The following is a 24,623-nucleotide window of genomic DNA, read 5'->3' as shown; positions in this document are numbered from 1 at the left end:
GTGCACAGCATGGTTACAGTCCTACAGCCCTGCACTGCTCTGGCTCACAGCCACGGGAATTTATTTGGCCCAAACTAGAGAAATCTGTTTTTCCTGAACCCAGATTAGAAAAGTTTTGGATGGCTATTTCTGATGGTGATTTAGATTTGAAGATACATACAAGACATCACAAAGGTCATAACTCAAAACCACTTTTTTTCCTAGTTGCAGGATTAATTTGGATTGATGAAAATAAGGTTTTCAAACAAGAATGACAACAGTTAACACACCTTTCAATGTTTTACTTTTTAGCTTTGTTCCTTCTGATCACAAGCCTTTCCAGAACAACAAATACTGCAAACAGACAACTCTCCCAAATGGGCCAGGATGAAGTCACACAGTTGTCTGATATAACACACACCTCTCAGGCATTCTTGAAGAAGTCACTACAGTACTGAGTGTGCAAAACTAAGAAATAAGTGCTAATGTAAGGTATCATTAAAAGTAATATAAGTTTTACTACTGGTGAGGGTAGTTTAGTTGCTTCAACCTTTATATTATGACATGCAACCTCCTTATCTGCAGCCAACTTAATTCTGCTAATTTAGAAACCTTTCCATACATGCAACAACAGCAGAGCCTTTTGAATCCTTTCTGCAACATTTTGGAAGAAGCTGGGAAATTACATACCTGAGAGACCTAAAATTCTAGAAATGAGTACATGTGGTATTTTACAGAGAGAAAGTCCAGGTGTTTCAGATGCCACATCTGTGCCTTCACAGCAACTAATAAGACATCACCACAATTATGGTCCCTGCCTTTATTTCACATCTTAACAACAGAGATATTGATAGATTATTTGAGAATTACAAGTTTAGAAACAAACAGCTGAGTGTAACCTAGGTCAGAGGTCATATTTTTAGGATGAGAGCAGAGCCATCACTTACAAATTGAGAGGAATTGTTCAGGCAGCAAGAATTAAAAATACTTTGATAAACATCCCCTAGAGTCAAAATGCTCCTTATTCTTCAAAGGTGGTCTTATTGCTGTGACTGATTTACCATTTTAAGGTTTCATTCAACAGGTCTACTGGACAAGAAATTTTAAAGAATTAAAACAACAAGCCTTTTGGACACCATGGTGTAAAAAAAAAACAAAAACAAAACCAAACAAAGCTCCCCTGAAAATGAGACACGCAGCAGACACCCTTCCAGGAGTTACAGCAGGAGTGTCAGTGCTGACCTGGCACTAACAAGCACATCTCATCTGGGTTATGATCACTAATGCTGGTCCATCTGCAGGGGTGTCCGCCAGGAGACAGGCTATCATCGTGTGAGAGGAGATGTGGTGAGGCTTCCCATCCTTTCCTGACACAAGATCTGCTGTTGGGTACTCGGGGACTCTCTCCAGCTGCTACTGCATGAACAGGATGCTGAAGGCCATCACCACACAGCACACGGCCACGTAGGGGCTCTTCCGCTCACCTGGCAGGAGGGGAGAGAACACAGAAGAAACAAAAATTCAGAGATGGCTAAACAGACCCACCTGCTGCTCATCCAATGCTGCAATTGTGCCACAGCACGTGCAAACTGATACTCAACACTTCTAGCTGGAGAAAGGCAGACACAAGTACAGCTCTGTATTCATACAGAATATGCATGGGCAGTGGGGAAACTCAAATGTAGGACAGGTTATCTTGCTATATAAAAACAGAGTTGAGGCTATTTGCATTAAGAGAGGGACTTGTGAACAAGGGCATGGAGGGCCAGGACGAGGGGGAATGGCTGTTGGCTGAAGGAGGGCAGGGCTGGATGGGATCTTGGGCAGGGATTGTTCCCTGGCAGGGTGGGCAGGCCCTGGCACAGGGTGCCCAGAGCAGCTGGGGCTGCCCCTGGATCCCTGGCAGTGCCCAAGGCCAGGCTGGACATTGGGGCTGGCAGCTCCTGGGACACTGGGAGATGGCCCTGCCATGGCTGGGGTGGGAATGGGTGATTCTGGGTCTCTGTGAAACCATGCAAGGGCTTCTATTTCAACAAACCACCTTTTCTGAGGTGCAGTTTTATGTTGCTGCGACCTCCTAGTACCAGAGTCAGGGGGCAGGCAGTGGAATGCTGCCCAGGAAAACCCATTTTTGCTGGCTCTGCTCCTCTGTGGCTGCTCAGGAGCAGTTCTGTGCCAGCTGATGTGCAGCTGGTGCTGTCTGGGCCTGGTACCCATCACCTGCAGCGTGAATCTTCTGAGCAGGGTGTCATGCAGCAGCCAGAGCTGTGAGCTCACAGCTGCCCAGACAGGGACAGATGCCTGTCTTTTTCTGCTTTGCTAAGAAGACATAACATTGTTAGCACGTGGAGTAAGTCTGGTCCACACATTTCTGTGATAAAATTGGTCAGCAGATCACAGAAGCTGCGCAGACACCTCTATTTTCTGACTCTTTCAAATTGGTGTCACAGCTTCCCAGGGCAAACTGTGGATGAAAGTTAAGTTTACTCCATTAAAAGACTTTCATCTGGTGGCAAAAACGATTGTGAGAGATCTATTCCCACCCATTTGGTCCAGTACAGAATGCTACAGGGGTCTCTTTTTCACCGAGCAGAAACAGATTCTCAGACGGGGAACTGTGAACCAAACAGGGGAACATCTCTGAATCAGACTGGTACCTACTTACATGAGCACTTCCTCTGTTAATTACCAAGATGTTTTTACACTTAAAACTTTATTCTTCGTGGTTCCACTGAATTCTCCTTGGAGAGACCAACAGTGGATGGTACCTCCAGCCCACAGAACTGCCAGGAAGTATTAATATTGAAATGTGTCTTTAAGCTGAGAAGATCCCTCTTTTTAGACATCCAGGGGCTGTTTGCTTTAAGCAAAGTTCAATTTCCCTCTGCTGTGTGAGGTCTTTTGTCTTTACAAACCACCTTATCAGAGACATGGTTTTCAGAGAAACATCAAAGAAGAAAACCCACCAAGGATCCCAAGTCTAGCACGGTGCAATTTTTTAAGAAAAACAAAGTATTTTCGTTTACCAGCAGGACCTTTAAACACAGAGGGAACAAACTTTCCACAGTAAAAGGAAAATGAAATACTTGCAGTGACACCTCCCATACACAGGACTGACTGCCCAGTAACATTACAAGACGCTGTCATGATCTGCCATATATTTAATTAAACTTCAAATAACTGAACGAATTAATGTCTGCAGTTTCACATCTGTTTAAAATAAATTTTGAGGAAGTCCAACTCCTACGGTTCAGGGTATTACAATTTTCATATGGGTTATGCTTTTCTGCTCTTAATTTTCTTAAAAGAAAAATCACCATGTGGCAGGATTAAACATTATTTTGCACAACTTTGTAAATATGTAACCACTTGCCTGTGATTAAGATCTTATGTACATGTGAAAAGGTTGTTTAAACATACCAGGGATGTGAAATGTAAAGGAAGCCAGTAGACATTTTCATTTTTAAAACCTACATTTTCCACTTGCCTTTATGGTTAACACACATAAAATTATAGGCATCATCTCCAAAGCCCATTTTCACTTCTTAGTCTAAAAGAAAGTCAAAGTAGTCCACTCTAGATGAGAATTGCAAAAGAAACATAGCTAATTGAAAAAAATATCCTTGCACTTAATTAACTACAAAGAAGATGGCAAGGGCAAGGTTAGGTGAAGTATTCTCTTCAACCCTGAACAAACCCTAATGCAGCTAAATTTTAAAATTTGTTTTCACTGCTATAGCTGAAAATTCTTTTTTGACAGCTGCCACCTTTCCAGTATCTTTCAATTACAGCACTAAAATTGGTTCTGCTAGGTCTATTATCTAAGTAGGACAATATCTGCAATCATTTTAACAACCAGTCTTCACAAAACCCCTCTTTTTTTTGTGTCAATGCTTTTTTTGACATCCTGTAAAATGTTCTGCCTGGGAATGCAGAAAGGGAATCACACAGGCTTTCTTTAGGTTCAGTGACAAGTAGGAAGATCTAGAATTACAAGTTTAAAGTTTCTGCTCTGAATTATCAATGCAATTTGAACACTGATGATGGGTTTGTAGTTTTGGGGTTTTTTTTCCTAAATCGTGGATATACCTTAATGTTAAGACTAAACTTCTGTTGCATATTCCAATTTCCTTCTCAAAATAAATTCAGGATAAGGATTAAAATAAATATAAAACCAATGTTATGGGAAAATGTCAAGAATCAGATAGAGCTGATCAGCCTGTGTGCAGATGTCACTTGAAACGAACAGCTTTGTGTAATTCAAAAGCACACAGAAGCTGAGTAAAGAAAGGAGAGGGAAAAAAACCACATTTATGCTTAAAACAGAACCTTAATGCATTATGAACTCCATATTCTTTTACTACTATGAGGTAAATATCTGGCTTCTTTTCAACAGTCCATTGCAATTTCAAATGGACTGCAGTTTATCAGGAATCACTGATTTCTCTGCATGTTAGAAACACACCCTTAATTGTGGCAAAAAGTACAAAAGACTTTTGAAAATACAACACCAGACACATGAGCTGACATGAGAAAATGCAGGATTTCCATGATGCTAATCTAAGAAAGCAATATCCTGCCCCACTATTTCATACCTGCATTTTTGAAGAAAAAGGATGTGTATGGTTTTCATTGCTACATGGCAATATTATCCTAATAAATTATGTTAGAAATAGAACTGATCTTAAGGATTTTGAAAGAAAAAAAGGAATTACCAATCCTGGCGCATTTCCAGAATATCCCCAACAATCTGTAAAGATAAAATAAATTCATTAGGCTCTTGGTTTAATACATCCACATCAACTGATTTTCTTTCTTTTATATTAAAACAATCTGAATTGACAGTAATTTGTGAACTTGATTCTCTTCTAACACCAGAAAACAGCAGATACCTGCACATAAGGGTACAGACAATGAATTACAGAAGTGGCAAGTTTTAAGTCTAGCAGGAGTCTTTTTGCATGCAAAGATGCATTTAACCCATCCTGTCTTCCAGATCTAAATAGTTATCAGAACCCTGTATTTATCTACGATAAAGTACCCCAGACAGAAAATTCTGTGAAGAAAAATATCTTCCCAATTCCTCTGGCTCTTTTTTATTCCTTTACCAATGTTTACCCTGCTCAAGTCTCTCCTGTGCTGCTTGCCCAGGACATTACCTCTCACAAGTGAAACAGCAACAGGGAAGAGCAGAATTCAACACAAGGAACACTCAAAGGGATATCACAAACCTACAATTTCTCTGTGTAACTAAAACAATCTCATACTGACCCTACCCAGAGGACAGGGACTGCTTTTATGATCTGAGGAAGACAAAGGGAACAATAGTGAGTTGTCCCTGTACAGGAAGACAGATTTCAGCTCCTCAGAGCTTGTCTGCAGGAAGGTTTCCTTCATAGCACGGCACAGAACACTGTGGGGAAGCACTTAGAGAACTGCCATCAAGCAGGTAGTAGATACATCCCCACAAATAATGTTCTGAACACACACCCACAAAAGTTTGGTTGTCTGTCTTTACCCCTTTTTGGGCTCTGAAAGTTGCTTACTTCTAACACATTTAAATGCAGACAGGTAGGCTTGGGCGACTTGCTCCTGCGTGCTTGAGCAGTCAACGTACCATGCACTTTTATTTCTCTGTTCCTTGCACTTTATGTCCTCTTTTATGGTCTGGGTTTACTTAGCATCTCTCTGTCCATTTAGCAGCCTCCTCTATTTCTGAGACAAAGATTCAGTGCTGGGCAGGTGAAAACCAGGTGTGGCAGCAAGTGAATGTGGTGTTCAAACTCAAAGTGAAATGCTTTTTGACTTAGGTACTCCTTGCTGACCAATACATCATGAACAACACTTCCATTGCCACTTTTAGAAAACATTTTCAGAAAAATGCTAGATTTTTAGAAAGCATTTTCATCTGTGCTTTTGATTTTAGTTTTACCTCAAGCAAAATATATATATACACACACATACATACATATTTGGGTTTGACTGTATTTCTGTACAGCCAAAGCTCTATTCTCTCTCTTTTTATGTAGCTCCACAAGCAGAAGTAATGATCCCTGCACACAGACCACCACACTTTTCCAGGCTAAGAGGTCATACAATAAAGTAACCTGAAGACATCTATGCACTTTTTGAAGATGTGTGCAGGTAGAAAGGCATTCATGTGTAAATCTCATAGAGCAAAATACACAGCCCTGAAGTGCTCCATTGATAGCACCTCAGGTTCTCAAAATTGATGCTCACTCTCTGTAAAATTAGAATTTACAGATTGCATGCTGCAAAACCAACAGGAAAACTTCCACAACCCTGCTTCTCATATTGAGAAAAGGGTTCTCATCTCTCAAAAGCTTGCCCAGGAGCTCGAAGAAATAAAACATTACTGTTCTGTTCATATACTTTTGAAGAATCTTGCATGGGAAAAAGGGTATTAACCCCCTCAGGCAGCCTGGAAGTCTGTTGAATTTGCCTCAGAATCCCAGCAAGGGTGTTTTTTTGTCTTCTCAGGGATTTCTTGACTAATGTGAAGCCACTGCTGCACACTGCCCTACAAAGCACTCTTGGTGAAAACAGGAATTTTCCTACCTGATGTGCCAGGTACAAAACAGAGGATGGCTTTCACCAGCTGCCCTTAACAACTGCAATTAACAATTTCTGAACCTGAAGGCGCTGACATGAGGACTGACCAGCCTTCCCGTGGTGACACCAGAACATTTTTCAAGAGGCTTTTGTGCTGCTGGAACAGCTCAGTACCTCTGTCCACACAACCTGCTGCTGAGCAGACGCAGGTTGAATTCTGGACCTTCTGGTAATATACCCTCTGGAAGAACTGGGGAGCTCCCACTGCAGGAAAAGCCTGTGCAGACCTCCTACTCCCCTAGTTTTTCCATCAGTGCTCATCCCAGGTGCATAACAAGAACCTCCTCAAGTCAAAACCTGCTTATTACAAAAGTGATGCTGCCTTAAGTAACTGCTCCAAAACAATTCCTCCTGCAGCAGCTCCTCAGTGTAATTCCTTCTCTGCCCTTTGTGTTCTGCTCCATCCTTGCTTGGATGCAGGTGAAGGTGCGGGTCTGCCTGGGACCCCTGCTGTTTGCACAGCCACAGCCACAGCCCAAATGTGCACGTGAAAAGTGGTGTGGTTATCTGGAGAACAGAAAACCCAAATAAATGGAACCTCTTAAGCTGAGGAGGAGTTGGTGGAGCCTTAGACAATGACTACTAAGGCTGGGTGTGCTGCAGGATGCCATGTGTTCACCAGGAGAAGCCCAGTGCCACTGCAGGAGGGAGTGTGAGACACCCCCACTGCAATGCTGATGGAAAATCAAAGGGGATCTCTGCTGCACATGAGCTAACACATCTTTCTGGTTAGCAGGGAGGAGAGAATTATGTTGTGGTGCACATTCTCCTCTGGTTAGCATGAAACAGTAAATCTCCACTTGCTTTCCCAGCCTTTAACACTGTTGCTCAAGACTGAGCACATGGAAACGTTCAGGGAAAATGAAGGTTTAAGGTTCTGTTTGGCTTGGTAGGGAAAGACACACTTTGGCAGGAACGAGGGGGAGGAAATACAGGCTTATGAGGATGGGTGACATCACTGTGCAACGGCATCTCTCAACCAACAGAAGTATGTTTCTTCACTTATTATCAACAGACCTAAATCCTCAGCAAAGTTGCCACTCACTCAGAAATAGTGAGTATCAACATTCCTCCTCTCCATCACTTTAGTATTTTATTTCTACATTTTTATGCCTTTAATTCGGAGCAGGAATGATGAGCTAAGAGCATCTCTGTGGTCAACTGAAGTATCACTAGAATTTGTTTTATCCCACATGTCCAGACATTTCCACTGGAGCATGGAATAGGTTAGAAGAGAGGGACAGGGGCTGAGCACCATATGAGCTCCATGAAAACAACTACCATACAGGAAACAAATTTCATTGCTTCCAGGCCAAGGTTTTTTTATTCTCCAGTATAAAGTAGTCTACACATTTTTAAATATATATATATATTAAAAAACCCCAAAATGATACGTCCTACATCTACATAAATACAAACCTACACATCAAACACCCAACTCCTCCACAGTGTCAGCACCCTCTGGAAATGTTTTATGAAGAGAGTTCTATTGTACTCCAGACAGATTTGCCTCAAGAATAAACAGAGTAACTCCAGATTAAAGGAAATACTCCTTGCCAAGAACAGCACTAAAATTTTAATCAGTAAAATAAACATTCTTACTTCTTACTGTGTATACCTCATTGACTATTGTGTTATCTTCCACCAGCAGACATCCAAACTCCCCTCATCCCCCACTCCCTGTCCTTCATGAAGTCATCCTTTCTTCCATCTTTACTTCCATCCAAAGAAACCTCGCTCATTCAGGGGCAATTGCATGGCCTCACATAAAAGGACACAGGTATCTTCATGTTAGAACTCCAAATTAAGGAAAAAAAGAGCTGGCATGCTTTGGGTGTACTACACTGCTAAAATTAAAAACTGGGTAATAAAACAGCAGCCCCAGAGGTTAATTACAACAAAGGTTTTCAGAAGGCAAACACTCAGGGTTCTTGGTCACAAAAGTCCATTAAACAGTTCATTTAAAACTGGACACTTCTGAATTTGAATGCAAGAGTGATGGAAGACACAGAGGGAAGAACATTTTACTTAACGGGAAATGGCCTAATGGAAAAAGTGGAGAAGTCAAACACTCAGCATCCAAAAGCCTGTCTGTTTTTCCACCTATAAGTACCTCCTACAAATATCACCTCCTTTGCATTAACCCCAGGTGACAGCATTACTGAAGTTCTGAGGACAGCCCCAAAGGCTTCTGTGTCGCAGCTGCCCAATACTCAAAACCCACCACATTTAAATCACAGTTTTGCTGATCACAGCTAGCATCCATATGATTATCAAAAAAAGAAATGTTAGGATTGTAGAAGCTTTCAAAAACTCTTCTAGAAACTCCCTCACTTGAGAGACTACAAAACCATAACTTTAACAGACCACACAAGACGACTGTGTTGCTTATTTAAAAAAAAAATATTTTTAGTTTTCTTTTAGTTACAGATTATTGCTAAAGCTCTGTTTCAAACTTGCATCTGCAAAACACCTATCTTGAAAACAAACAAAAAGCCAGTTTCTGCTGGTTGCTTACCCACCCTGGGAATCAAAAATAAATCATTGCAACAATACCCACATGTAGGAGAATGTTTTATTTCTGTCTCTTATTTCTGTATCTCTAATAAGCATCTAACAACGAAGCTACAAATCTAGAAGATTAATAATGCAGTATTAGCAAGGTTAGCGAGCTAATAAATTCTTTCAGAGAAATTGCAACTAAGCGCTTGCCAATACCTTATTGCACTCTATTGTGAGGTACAAAATTAAGATTTTTATCTTTAAAGAGCGAAAATTTTCAAAGCAGGATCTGCATTATCCCACACTTCATCTGGAGATGCTGAAAGGCTGCAGTTGAAACCACACAGCTTGTGGATGTTTGAAATGATCAGGCCACTTACCCGGTTTTATTTTTGTCCAGTAAGCTGGGAGCCAAGGATCTGACATAGGCACAGGTACATATGAGCAGCAGGATGACAGTCAGAAGACTCTGGAAGTTGAAGATGGCAGACTAGGGAAGAGAATCAGGAAAACAAAGAATTACACTTCTCTCCAAGTGGAAGTTCTGGAAAAAAATGGGTGACCCCTTAAGACAACAAAAAATGAAATGTACAATGGCCATGAGTCAGAAAATCTTTGTGTCAATGTAATACAATTGTGGTAGTGAAACAGCAGTGAGGACTGGCTGGCAAGGAAACCAGTAGCAAAAGACAAAAAAATAGCACCAAATGTGCAGGAGGTTTGTTAATATACCGCTTTTTAAAGGCTACAGGCCAAATTTAACAGATTCCTGGAAATATTTACAGTTAAGCCCACCTGAACTGTGACAACTGATTGCTTTTCTTTTCAAAAAATGTTCTGACTTTAAATTGAAAGCATCTTTATTGTAAATTTGAGAAGTGCTAGTGATATGGTGAGTCCTGAAGAAATGGATGAAATTGCCTTAGGATTAAGAAGTAAAGTTCTATTGTTGATAGCGATCAGCCTGGTGGCAGTAAGAAGAGACAATTCTTGAGAAACTGCTGCACTATTTGGCAATTTACTAAAGCATGAAGTATTAGTAAAAGGCAGAAAGTGCATCCCATAAACCTTTTTTTAATCTTACTTTTTAGTTTTGGGGTTTCTCTTAAGTGTCTCAACTGACATTCTGGTCAGCATAACAGCACCAGGTGGTATAAGAGGCAACTGCTTACTTCAAAACCTTTATTTTACCTTCATTCTGTTATGCTCATTTGAAAATCTGATTTAGTGAGAGCTCCAAAAAAAAAAAAATAATAATAATGTCAAAACAAATACAATAAATTCACTCTTTGTTCTGGAATCCTGATGAACTTCTGTCTCCTGTGCTTGCACTGCTCAACCCAGCTGGCCAAGCAGTAGTATTTAATTAAAGGTAAATATTTAGCACTTAGGAAGGGATATTACATTGGCATTTCCTTCTCCAAGCATATTTTAGGGCACATCAGAGCCTTCATTTCCACACAGCCTGAGGCACATCTCTGTTGATGTGCACATGCTTTCCTCCTATGTCACAAAATCACAACATTTTGAAGCTCCAATAATCAAATCTATCTAGCTAAAGAGAACTATAAATAAAATCACAATATTCTAGTTCACTATGGCACTAGCAGGAAATTAGGAGAGCAAAACGAGAAACTCTAGTAAGAAGGAAAACCATTGGAACATGCACAAGTGTTCCAATACTGAGATCAAAAACCTGGTGACCAAAACCCCCCAAAATCAACAACAGCGAAACAAAACAAAAAACTTTAGCTTATTTACAAGTCCCCGTGAATTACATGAACTCCATAACATGCACAGAGCTGCCAGTCTGAATACACTTTAGATGGGGTTAGCTATCTAGAGTTATTTCAGTATCTAACTTGATGGGCCAGCATCATTACAGAGATGCTCTAACTGCACCCTGTATAGGAGAGATTTCAGCATCCCTCAAACCCATCCTTTCTGTGATGAGGGAGCTGTGATCCCACACCCAAAGCCAGACCTCCTGTCCCAAACACGAGGCTGTGCTTGGTTTTCTCCCGCGCCACAGCCTTTGCTAAATCATGTTTAATTTAGCGTTTCAGCTCAGCTAGCCACCCCTTCTGCCCTATCATGTCATAAATAATGGACAGACTCTTCACAAAGGACAACACACTGCCATCCCCAGCAGAAGCCTCTGCAGCCTTTGTGCTCAGCAGAAGTTTCTGCCAGCTCCAGAAAACAGGGAAGTCTCAATTCCCCCTGGCTCCTGCGGGTCTAGGAACGCAGCGGGGCCGGATCCAGGAGTGGCTGCCTCTCAGCACAGCCAGATACTGCCTATCAACTGATTAATTTGATCAGTCCTGTGGGACAGACAGTTGCTCTGACAGCTCACAGCCCTGCTCCTGCCAGCCACCCACTCCCATGAATTCCTGCAGCTGCTTCCCGAGGCGGCAGCCGCCACTCCAACACTGCAAAATGGCAGAAGGGCACGCTTGCTTGCTCTTAAGCAGGGGCTGTAAACGTATACTCATGAAATGTGCCATCAGTCAATCAACTGGGGCAGTATATAATTGTATATAATTGTCCTTTGTTGGGGTCTTCATGTGTTTCCCCAGATACGCATCGCTGTAATCGCATCTGAAGCGTGCTCTGAGTGATGCATTTATCTGCACGGCCACTTCCAAAGGACAGATGTGAGCATTCCAAAATTTGCTTACAATTTCTGGAAATGAGAACTTATTCCTGAATCAGACAGCTTCTCTTCACATCTCAAGTAATTCTCAGGGGCCAGCTGAATTCACAGAAAGCAGCAACCTACATCCAGCTGCTCCAGCTGATTTAATTAAAAGCTGCTGCAAGAGTTATGCATTGCTCAGAATCCTTTCAAAACACACTGCATTCTCATACCAAGCTACCTGGACAGCACAGGTGCGTTGCTGTTCACTTGTTTAGACTGGCTTCCTCTGATGGAAACGTATTAATTGCAATTTTTGAGTTGTGTTGACTGGCTTACTGTAGGTCCTGTGAGCCTCATTCCCACCACAAAGAGATCTCAGCAAGTGGCGCTGTCTCTTACACTGTGAGCCCAAGAGGGTGAAACGATGACCAACTTCCTAAGACTCACGCTGCAGTGCTAGAAAGAACCAGGACTGGCATTTTATTCTGGTCTTAGACTGTGCAAGCTTTAATTCCACGGACTGAAATTTTCTACATCTGTATTTGGTGCATTTCTGACATAGTGGGAACACCATTCTGTGTCATTCCCCTCGTGCCCACTCCTGTGTGGAGCACCACCACATCACCTGCAGCACTAATGAGGTTTTGTATGCACCTGAACTCGCATGAGCCAAGTTTCTTCCAGCATCTTTGGAAATTTAAGACCATGGACTTCAGCTTTGAGAGCTACATACCCCAAAGGCTGTTCTAAATCCTTCCCAAAACCAGGCCTTTAAAAAAAGCCTCGATATTATCTCTTGATCATAATGTATCTCAGTAAAAACTCCATATAATAAACCATAAAGAATTAATACTCCAGAAAGCTTTATTGGGTTGGGATTAACTGTGGTGGCTTGTATTAAAATAAATACTCACAGGAACATACAGTAGTTGGAAATCAAGTGGTACAGCTAGGGATGTCTGAATGTACTCCAATCTGAGTATAAAATGAAGTTTAATGTACTTTAGTAAGTGTTGATTGAAAAATTACCTGTGTGGTGGCTGCGACAGGGAATGATGACCACAAATGCACAGCTCCTGAAAACCTCACTAGAGACAATTCTGTCCCTTGGCATTAAATTCACTACACTGGGGCAGGAGGAAAAAAAAAGCAGCGGCTCAGAGCTGTGGTTATCAACAGGTCTTGCACCTCACAAGAGTATTTAATTCAATATGCAGAAATAGCTATAATGAATGCAGTAGCTGTAAACCCTTTCCTGCACTGACAACAGCCACAGACAAGACACCGTAATTTATCCACCTCTGCAGTTTTCACTCACTCCATTACCCCAATATTCTCCGCTTCAGACGTTGTTCCCTGTCCTTGCAGACCACCAGACTCACAAACCACTTACTGATGCAACCCTTGGGCAGCACAGTAATAAATCACACCCTGGGTTTTGACGAAACTCTCTGTGTCACAAAGGACCTGCTGATTCTCCCCTTGCCTCATACACTTTTGTTTAACATAAACCACCCAGTATCATGGTTCCAGGGGGGATGAAACGTGCAGGAGGAGAGCATAAACCCCATGTTCTGTCCTTCTGGGTTGGTAGAAAGCGTAACTCAAAAGCTCTCTGAGTTCATCTCAGCAGACTGAAACCAAAGCTTAACCTTCCCTAGACTTTAAGTATTTACAAAATGATTATTTTATCTCTGATTGCAGCGTGACCATGATGATTTCATCCATCTGTGCTATAAAAGCAGAGGCCATTGTAGCGCCAGCAAGTTGTAAAACTTTGCCCTGTGGTTACTACTTTAATAACCAATTTATGTGGGCAAACACAGATTAAAAAATGGAATATTTTAAAGGAAGTACAATTTTTGTGTAATACGCCACAGAATATTCACTCTTTCTAGAATGGTTTCTTTTCTTCCTCCCCAATATATTAAAATTGATGGGTGATTATGTTTTCTGGAGCCAGATATGGATACCCAATTGTTCAGCTGCCTTTCTCACACTGGAATACAAGCAAGAGCTTACGTAGTGCAGATAAACTTTAGTTAAGCAAGAGCTGATAAAAATTTCATCACAGAAAAGTTAAATCAAGCTATGAAATTTTAATGAAGCGTTCCTTACAAAGCTGAAAGAGAAAATGCTTATTATCTAGGGTTTCCATTAGGCCTTGCAATTCTTTTTTCGTCAGTAAAAATCAAATTTTTAGGAGTATAATACCTAGAAACGTAATAGGATATAAATCACGTAGTAGTACTCCCAACCTGAAAGCCAAAGCTATTGCTAAAAACTAATTAAAACGTGAATCTAATTGTATTATTTTCCAATCTATTAAAAAAAGAATTATTTTTCCCACTGCTGCCAAATGCAATCTGATCAAAACGAATGGAAAACAAGAGCTTGTGAAAGAGGCATGCTAATTAACACTCTAAAAAATTACAAAAACTGCAAATTAGTTAAGTTTGAAGCAATTATTGGCAGAAGTACAGAACAAAACTAAGCAAGGGGTGTTAATAAGTATCCAAATACCAGCCAGAGGTGGCTGTTCCAGCATAAATGGTTTTTTTTTACTTTGGATTTACAGCACGTTCTTCTCAGTATTTAGCTTTCAAATAAGTACCATATTTTATGTTCATTCAGATTTCTGTCTAAAATATGTATTTGTGCACTCACAGAATGTAAGTTAAGCCTTGATTAGAGAAATAGGAAATTCTTTTCCTAGTCATTTCCTGGAGAAGCACAATGTCAAGTTTGGATGGCAAGTACACCTACCTTTTCAGTCAATTGAAGACTAATACATCTATTTAAAACATAACCAATCTCCTCAAACAATCAAACACTTAATTAAACATATGGACACAGTTGCCCTCTCCTATAAAAACACATTTAGGATTTTTACCGTAATTCGAATCCACAGACCAGCAGTGAAAAGACACCCCAAGGCAATGGTGCTGAAATTTCACACTTGCTTGAATTCCTTCCTCTTTGCCCCAATACCTAGTTTCAAAACTGAACTTTTGCTGCAAACAACTAGCAGAGGCAGCATTTCACCGAAATACCTTACTGTAAAAAACAAAGTGACTATTAAAGTCTTTTGCCAGGGTCACTGTAACACAAAGGTGCGCATGTTCACATACTTACTAAACAAACAGAATTATAGTGAATACGACAGTAAAAGCCTATAACACCTTTTCCCCCAGGTCTTCTCTGTAGATTGTACTTTTTTAAATTGTACAGAGATATTTTTCCTCTGCTGTCTTCCCCCATTAGATTAAACTATTTTAAATAACCCCCCGTTTTTTTTTAAGTAACTCTCCCATCTGAAGTTGCACACCAAACTGTTTAGCTCACCACAAATGCACTACTGAAAGTGAAAAACCAGTAAAACCTCTGTGTGTGAATGGAAGAGGTAGAGTCATACTAGAGCACACTTTGAATTGGGTGATATCCTTCCTATAATAAAAGCAGCATGCAAAAATCAGGACTTTGTAACAGGTGTTACAGGATTGTGAACATGGCCATGGGAAAAAGTGTAAATTCTCAAAAAGATACATTCTAATTTACCTAAGAACTACAAAACAGAACCACAAATATTTACTGTATACTATTTACCAAATTTATGGGTTTTTTTTCTCATTCATAGTGAAACCATCTCTTTTTCAAGCACAGAAAACAAGTATCAGGAAAAAATATACTTAGTCAAGAATTAATGACAGGTTCTGCTAAGTCTGTCATGTCCCATGGTCCTGGGCAGGTACACAGTATCTCTGCAAATCTCTTGTTTGGCAGAGGTTCAGCTGCATGGTTTGAATCTTTAGCATCTGGAAGACAGGTACTATTCTTCACAGCTGTTCCCACCCTGTTTCCACAGTCACAAGGTTGAAAATCAAAAACTTTTGTTCAGTTTAAATGTCCAGCTCTGTGCATTAGCAGAGAAACATATTCAGTGCTGCATCTGTTACAATGAATGTGTGTGGTGCCTAATGCTGCAGGCAACCAAAAAACTGAATTGTGATATTCACTTTTTTTATGGCACTCAGCAAGGAAATGGTTTCTCACAACCAATGTCATTCTGGGTAAATCTGTTTAAGTAGACTCACTCCATCCTACTTTTCCAAAAAAGAGACCATCTTACATTGACAGAATAATTTCCTCAGTTCAATAATCACAGAAATAAAACACTGACAATATATTTTCACATTGTTTTCTAAGATGAGAGAAGTATCTAAACTGAACACTTCAGGTGAAATAAATTCTCAATATGAAGACACTATAAGATGACCTAGGAGATGTTTGTAAACCTATGTATCTCTAGGTAAAGATAAAAACAAAGCTGGATAGCAGTCTGAATCAGGATTGACTCCTTCTTGTAATTTTGAATAAGACAAACACAAAACTTTGTACTTGAAGACTCCTGAAAGATTTTTTTTTCCAGAGCAGTGTCTTGGGTTCTGGTATGTTTATATCTGACAGCTTGGTTTGAAATAATATTTACTAATGAATGTTTTTACATTTGCTGTATGAGCAACTCCCCTTCCTTCTATAAACAGCACACTAAAGAGAGCAACAAAGACTGTGACAGAAATGTCTGTTCTGGTGGAAAGTTCCCAAATCAATTTTTGGGTAGTAATGTGGGGCCAGGATCAGTCCCAATCAGAGTGGGACACAGAAGAAGCCATTTTTGTCAAATTTTCTGCATTTAAGTTTTCTCCATCACCAAATTTTCTCTGAGTGTAACTTCACATTTCTGCTATGAAGAAAAGTGAAGACCACCCCTCAGGAGGTTAATTAATTTTAATGTTACCTTTGGCTTCTTCCCTCTTTCCATCCATGCATGTGGCAAACTTTTCAAGGCCACCAGGAAAATTTCTGTTGAGCTTTCAGATGTAAAAACCCAAAAAGCTGGCAGCACAAATTGATTTGTGGAAGTCTGCAAACAATATACATTCTGCTCCTAAATAAATGAAGGAGCTGTGCATCACTTCCAGCAAGTTTGGAATCCACTGAGAAGCTTCTGGCTTTTGTAGCTGCCTTAATTTAAAATAGTGAGGGTTTTGCTTTAAGTCAAAATGGTGAGTTTTTTTCCTATACACTGGCAGTGAAGAGGAAAAAAAATACACCACAATTTCTGCTTTCACATAAAAGAAAATACAGGTAAATGTCAGCTTACACATACATATATATATATATATATATATTTATTAATATTATTTTTATTTTTTTCTGCTTGGCAGCAGCTGGCCATTCACCCAGCACAAGTTTTCATCTGCTTAGCAAGGATGGACATGTTAAGGAAGCCTGGAAAACAACGGGATGCAAAGTTTCCAAGGGATGAAGTCCTTTGGAAATCCTGCTTCAGAAAATAGTGCTATTCAGAATGCTGTTCCTCTGTCAGAGCTGCAGCTCTTACTCTTTGGACAAGGAGAATAAATTGGAGATGTAGCTCTAACCTCTTCCATTTCATGACACATAGACAGCAGCTGTTTCCTCTCACACTCAAATGTGAGCTCAAAAATTATCTTTTTTTTTTTTTCCCCCTAAAATGCCTTGACACCAAAGGTGGCATCATGGAGGACCTAAAGTCCTGGAGGGTTGCTGCTCTCTTGAAGAAATTAAAACATCACAATAATGCTGAAGAAACTTATTTTCACCTTATTTTCAGCATTAAATCATAAGCAAACCACCCTTAGGAGAGTTTCTTGTTTCAGGGCTCTTGAGGCACAAGGAGGAACCTCTAGCAAGGAACAGGCACAAGTGGAGAAGATAATCCTAACAGAATCTCATTCACTTGCCATAATCTTCTTTGATTTAATCATTAACTTCGCTTTTAAGTTACTGTCACATATTTCTTACATATCAGCTATAGAATATATAAAATATAAATGACATAATAACATAATATTAAATAATTAGTTGTATTTAATCATCACTGAGCAACACCAATGTCTCACCAAGTTCTCTTGTGTTTTTCTATCACCTCAAACCCTTTTAAGTACAACAAAGACGAGTGAGGTGCTGCTGTAATTCTCTTTATTCACCTTTCCATGGAGCTGACTAAAGGTCTTTTGCTTTCTGCACACATGTTTTAAATCTCCTGAGATAATTTATGCCTCTCATAAAAAAAAACCCCCTCCTTTGTTTTCTGCTTGGAGCCCCAGACTAGAGCAGGTTCATCTTAAGTATCTGCCAAAGAATGCTCAGGTGAGAAACTCCCAGCAAATTCCTGCTGGTGACAGAATCTGGAGCCTAGGAAGCTTTTTTTGAACTGAGCCGTAAGAAACTTCAAGTGCTAATGATCTTTTCTGTGAATAAACAGGAAATACAGCAATATTCCATTAAGTTGCATGGCATCCATGCAGTGATGGACAACCTGCCAATGCCCATGGGAAAGGGGGGACCAGGTGATCTCTGAAGGTCCCTTTCAACCCAAACCATGTTCAGATTATTATAAAAATGTCATAAATTCCTATCTTAAAACATACTCTGTGCTGAAGTTAGGAGCAAACATGTATTTTACAGGAAAAACTTATATTAACTCAGTTATAAAACTTATGTTAACTCAGTTATTCCTTTGGCTTTCCTTTTAATTTCAAATTCATGTATCTGGTCATATAAACACTGTTGATACATAAATATTTAATGTATAAACCTTGACTAAAAAAATATTTCACTGCTCAGCTTTAACTATGACAGAAATGCAAACTCTTCATTTATATGACCTGCACAGAGACTGGTAAAGTGGGCAGGAAACAAAAAAATAAATACCAATGTGCCTCTAGACCAACTCTACATAAAGTGGGTATTTATTTATACACACACACACACATATATAAATATATATATATATATGTGTGCCTGCATTTATATATATATATTTACATATATAAACATATAAATATATATATGTGTGCCTGTATTTTTATATATATATATTTACATATATAAACATATTATACACACCTACACTCTTTATATGTGTGGTTTGTAGAAAAAGCTATATTGGTAATATATAATAAGTAATTTTTAAAATATTCAATTATACATTTGCATACACCTATAAATATCTATATAAGCATCTTTATATCCACACATATTTATTATACACCTAATAAACTCATATATATTGATAGCCTATTGCATATGTACTTACATGGGGTTTTTCTGTATGTATATGTTTTAGCTATTTATATAACTATGAATACATTTAAAAATACGTATTTATATGTTATGTTACATAGGTGTTCTTAAAATTATGTATGCGGCAGACATATAAGTTTTTTATAAATGTAAAATAAAGATAATATATCTCCATACAAACACACATACATATATAAATATATATAAAATTTTTCATATTATATCAAGTATATAGTTTTATATATAACCCATATAGATTTCATAAGTAAATGGACCTGGGCCTCTGCTGATACCTCGGAAAAGCAGACAATGTCGCGACTCCGAGCACTGCTCTATAAGCATGACGTCACGCAACATAACAATGACGTCATACACTGCATACCATGACGTCACGCGACACGAAAATGACGTCAAGATGCCCTCAGAGACACCCACAACACCTGACCGACCTCACACCGGCTGATAATGCCCCGCAGAGCCACAAAACGTGTCTTTCTCTTGTAACCAAACCCCTGACGCAAACCCGCACCGCGCTACTCCCAGCAAAGGCTCGGAGCGGCTCCGCTCCCGCGGGCCGCGGCCTATGGCGTGAGCGAACCCTGAGGGCGCCGCCCAGGCCAGGAGGCGCCGCCGGGGACCGTGCAGGGCCGCGTAGAGGCAGGGCAGCGGGAAGGGCCCGGTCCCGGAGCGGGCAGGGCCGGGCAGCCCCGCGCTTACCATCGCGCCGCGCTCCGCCACATCACCTTCCGGCCGCCGCGACGGGCGGAAGCGCGCACCGCGCGCCCTCAGCGCGCCGGGGCACGGGCGCGGCCGCCATTGGCTAGCAGCGCCATGGGGCGCCGCGATTGGTCGGCGTGGTCGGCGGGAGGCGGGACGGAAGGGCGGACGCGGCGCTGATTGGCTGGGTTGGCGCAGGCGGAAGTGGCGGCGCGGGAGGTAGGTCGGGCGGCCCGCCCCGCGCGCGGCGGCGCGGGCGGGACTGAGGGGATCGAGGTGGGGGAGCGAGCGGTATCCCGGTGTGGGAACAGCGGGGATCACCGGGATATCGGGATCAGCCCTTCACTGGCCCCTCACCGGAACGGAGGGCAACAGGGGCTCTGTGTCCCGGTGTGGGGACAGCCGGGATCATCGGGATAACCGCGGTCAGCCCTTCACTGGCCCCTCACCGGGACTGAGGAGAGTGGGGGGGTTGCCGTTGTGGGGTGTCCCGGTGTGGGGACAGCCGGGATGACCGAGATCACCCCTTCACTGACCCTACACCAGGCAGGCCATGGGGACCTCGTGTCTTTAGTGGGACGCAAAAAAACAAACACCACCCCCCAAAAAAAACCCAAAACAAAACAAAAGAAAAAAGCCCCAAACCCCACAAAATCAAAGGAAACCCAAACAAGAAAAAAAAAAACAACAAACCTAACCGGAAAAAAACAAAAAAAGAAAAAAAACCAAAAATCCTCCAAGCCAACTGGTTATTTTGGTGTGTTTTTGGTGTTTTTCTCGTTTGTTCGTTGTTATTCGGCCCTCAGCGGGTCCCTGAGAGTTGTGGGGGTGTTGTTCTGCTGGCGTGGGCCACTGGCTGCTGAAGCCTTAATAACATAAAGAGCGACTTAATGAGGCTATTTCTTAATTACAGCTCTCTTACTTTTGTTGTATAGGGAGAATACAGACTGTCTCCCCCTGGTCTCTTGTATTTTGGCTTCTGTGCTATGTTTTCCCCTTTTAGAGCTTTTCACTATCTCTTCAGTAGCTGAACCTGCCCAAGAATTTCCGACTTCTTTTCATTTTTTTCTTCCCTCCAGGAGCCTTTTTTGTTTGTTTGGGGTTTTTTGTTTGTTTATTTTCTGGTATTTTCCAGAGTAAGCTGATGCTGTGAGAGCTCAGTAACGTGAGTTCTGTGGAAGAACTTCACAGTGATGACTTTGTGCCCGAGTGTTTCTGTCATAACAAACACCTGAAGTTTTATGAGGAACCTATTCCTCCTTATAAAAGTGCTTTTAAAAGCATCACCCCTTCCCGACGTGATGGCTTAGTTTTGAGGTCTGTGTCACTCTCCGTGTTTCAGCACCAAATTTCTGCTTTTCTGCTGAGTGTGGGGCAGATTTTGCTTTTTCCTTTGGTGAGGGGAAGCAGGTGTTTTTCTCTCTAAAATGATACTTGCAGGTAACATTTGACATACTTTGTGCAGCTGCTGTGGGAGGCTGGGGGCTGATGTACTTGTGTAAAATGTTTTTATCTCATGGAATTGAGGCAGTGACTGACTGAAGCAAAGGATTTTAAGTGAGACCTACACAATCCACTTACAATGCTGTTTATGTCCTCTTCAGAGCACCTTCCTTAGCAGTAGTAGATTTGATCACTATAAATGACAGATCTCTGTGAAATCATGGTTTCAGATTCACAATCAGCAAAATGTACCTGGGATATAACCAGCAGGAGCAGGTGTAGAGTTTGAGGTGGTTCTCTCAGTCATGTTTTTCCTGTCCTGTGGATTTCTGGCACTGTGTTGGTTCTGGATTTGTTCTGATTTTTCTCTGGATTGTTTAGTGACTATAAAGGTTGGTTCCATTTCTGATTTATCCAGCTGTCTAGCAGGCAGTCAGCATTTTGCTGTGTGGTCATTTTCTCACTACACCTTCATCTTTCTCCTGTTACTGAATGACGTTCACCAGATAGGTTCCTTCCATCACATGTCAAGGTTCTGGATTTAAAAAAAAGTCATTAAGTGCATAAAGACATTTCTAAAAATGGCCTTACTACCTGGGACAACTTGACTTTGAAGTGTTTGAATGATGTTATATTAAAGAATGTTCATAAAGAGAAATAAGTTAGTATAATCGCTGACCAGTGCAGCCTCTGATGGTGAACATGACTAAAGACCTTACAGGCATTAATACTTTTGAACCGTTTTTTATGTGTGTCAGAGATAGAAAGCAAAAACTGGGTTGTTTTGCCTGTTTGGACTCATTTTTGTGTGCTCAGTATGAACTAGAAACTCAAATTGAAAATACTCTGTAACGTCTGGGGAGACTCCAGCTGTCAGGCCTTGTTCACACGATAGCCAAGCCTGCTTTCAGGTGGTCATGTATCTTCCTCTAGTGTAGACTTGTTTGCAAACATGTCCTTTCATGACAGATTTATTAAGATAGTTTCTGGTGAGCTCCTGCCTGAAACCCATTGCAGATTTTGACAAAAAATGCTCTTCATTTACCTTTTTATTTAATTTCCAAGTGAAGCCAACAGTCTCAGCTGCTCCAAAGGGAATTTTTCCTGGCCATGTGCTGTATTAAAATGATTTCTGGTGAATAATTAGCTATGGTGGGAAAAATGCCATTTAAAGATTTTGTGGGAACCGTAATTTAAGATTGGTGCACCTAGCCTTGAAGTGTCTTCTGGGATATGGTTATGATACGCTTGGGATAGTGACTGAAATATCAGCTTTCAGATGGTGTTGTTGCAGTTCCCCTTGTACTTTTCTTCCCTCTTAATTAATATATTGTCATGGAAAAGCAGCTCCTGGGAGCTGGGACAGCTTGGTTGGTGTTGTCTGCAGGAATGGAGGGGGTAGAGGCACACTTGTCTGGTGAAAATCAAAAAACAAATCCTAAGTTTAAACAACTACATTGATCTACATCGCAATAGTCAGATATTTAAATAAAACTTAGGATGAATAATGTTTTTTTGTTGCTGTTAGGTCTCTTAAGAGGAGGGTTCATGGTCCTGGCTGTGTTTCCTGGTGTCTAGAAATATTTTAGTGGTGAGAGGCTTACGTACTGTTCAGCTGAGTAGTAGAGCACACCAAGAAATTTGTGTCTATAATGAAAGGTGAAAAAGGTTTAACTTCTGGGCTGTTTCCAGATACAGGAAGAATTAGCACAAAAGAGAAAGAATTGCATGTGCCTTGGTTTTTTATCTTCTGTGTGTTTTACCTTTTCATCAGGAGGAGGAGGATTGGAGGAAATGGTTTGAAAAATACCACAAGTGGGTGATTGACATGACATCTGTATAAATAAGTTCCTGTGCTTAGCACATCCATGTGTGTATATGAGGTGGAAAAAACATTTGAAAATAAGCCACAAATGCAGTCAGTTGGGTTTTTTTTGGTTTTTTTATTTTGAGAAATGCTGTTTTGAGTGACTGGCAAAAAGCTGATACTGCTTTTCTTTGGTTTCTACCTGGTGTCCACATCTGTTGTTCCCAGTATCTTCAAACACAGGCTTGAATGCTTATAAACTTATTTGCATTTTTGCTACTGCTACAGATTTGCTCTCCTTCTGCAGTAAAGAGGCAGTGGAACAGGAGGGGTGTTCATTTTGCAGGCAAATCTGTTGTGGATAGGTGGTGTTATGTGTGCTGATAGTGGTAATTAGAGTGTGGTATTATGTTTTGAAGGAAAACAAACCCAAAATAAACCCCTCAAAAAAACCCCCAAACCCCTAAAACCAAACAAAAACACCACCCCAACACCAAAAAACAAACCCCCATCTACATTCATGTTTGGCTCTTCTTTCATTTCTCTGCCTCTGCCTGTCACCTGCCAGAATTGCACATGATAATCACTGTAGTAGGATGGATCACAATGGCTGTGAAATGCTTGGACTTGGCAGCTGTTCTGAGCAGGAATGAACCTCATTCTTCACTTCGGGGGTGCTTTAGCCTGGTATTTTAACTGTATATTTAATAGAAAGTTACTGCACAGGGTGATGTGTGGTGGGGAGCGTTCCTACAGCAGTGGGAATTCCTGCACCTTAAAAATTCTGCTTTTTGTGGTAGATTTCACGTGTGTACAACTGGTGGGCTGATGCAAAGGGTATTCCATCACTTAGCAAGGTACTCCAGATTGTAAAATCACCCAAGGTGTGATGGTCTTGCTGTAGAATTAGTGATGCTGTGCCTGGCACAGGTGACCTCAGCCCCTGTCCTGACACAGACAATCCCTACTGCTGGTGTGCAGCAACACTGGATGCCTTACAGTGCTCTGTTTTGACCAAAACCCATCCATTTCAGCACAGATGATGTAATTTAAGGTGGTTTTCTATGCTGCATGTTGGCTTCGTTGAAGCAGTGTAGCAAATATTTGTGCTATGTGCTCATGGGTGTGCCATGGGCCTTGCAGGGTCACTTGCTGTTTTGTCTCAATGCCTGTTTCTGATGTCCTTGTTATCTTGCAGTGCCACTTGAGGATGAGAAATTTTAATCCCTTACTCTTGTCACCTCGGGTTTAGCAGGAGGTGGAGAATGTTTTTCAGGGGTTATGTTGGAGCTCGGGAGCCCCAGATGAAAAGGCAGCACTCGTCCTTGAGTAAGTGGAACCACCCAGAGCTGAGGGTGAGATTTTCAAGGACTCAAAACCATTATCTGATTCTTCAAGGTTAGAAGGATGCAGCTGTGATTTCTTCACTGTTTTATTTGGCACAAACGTAATGTAGTGCTTGCTGATGTTGTGGGGAACACATAAAGTCACGTGCATAAGTTCTGAACCGACATCACTAAATAACTGAGATTCTAATGTAGACAGCTGTTGTAAAATAACATTAAATGGTTATTGAAATTATTTATTTTCTCTCCAAAATGAGTATCTTCGCTACTTGTATCCCTGACTTGAGCTATGTCCCTTTCCAGGGTTAGGAAATGGCCTTCATCTCCATCTCTGTAATCAATGTCTTGTGGCTCTTAATCTTCCCCACATCTTTTTCCTCTGTATATGAGATGGAAAAAAGGGAAAGGTGGCAAAAACCTCCTG

General features: G+C 40.9%; 2 protein-coding genes across 2 annotated transcripts in view; one reads left to right on the top strand and one right to left on the bottom strand.

Moving 5' to 3' along the window:
* Window positions 1-260: 260 nt before the first annotated feature.
* On the bottom strand, window positions 261-19,685 carry TMEM167A (transmembrane protein 167A). Its single transcript, XM_015615041.2, has 4 exons — window positions 19,604-19,685; window positions 9,495-9,604; window positions 4,695-4,729; window positions 261-1,463 (listed from the first exon to the last, which is right to left on the bottom strand). The coding sequence occupies exons 1-4, from the start codon at window positions 19,604-19,606 to the stop codon at window positions 1,393-1,395; spliced, it is 219 nt and encodes a 72-aa protein (XP_015470527.1). The 5' UTR covers window positions 19,607-19,685; the 3' UTR covers window positions 261-1,392.
* Window positions 19,686-19,743: 58 nt separating this feature from the next.
* Window positions 19,744-24,623, top strand: part of XRCC4 (X-ray repair cross complementing 4) — a 141,729-nt gene continuing 136,849 nt past the window's right edge. The window contains exon 1 of the mRNA XM_015653555.3: window positions 19,744-19,822. The gene's annotated coding sequence lies outside the window, so the exon portion shown is untranslated. The remainder of the gene's footprint in view (window positions 19,823-24,623) is intronic.

This window comes from Parus major, chromosome Z, assembly GCF_001522545.3.
Source record: "Parus major isolate Abel chromosome Z, Parus_major1.1, whole genome shotgun sequence".
Lineage (NCBI taxonomy): Eukaryota > Metazoa > Chordata > Aves > Passeriformes > Paridae > Parus > Parus major.
This window is presented reverse-complemented; position numbering and strand designations above follow the sequence as displayed.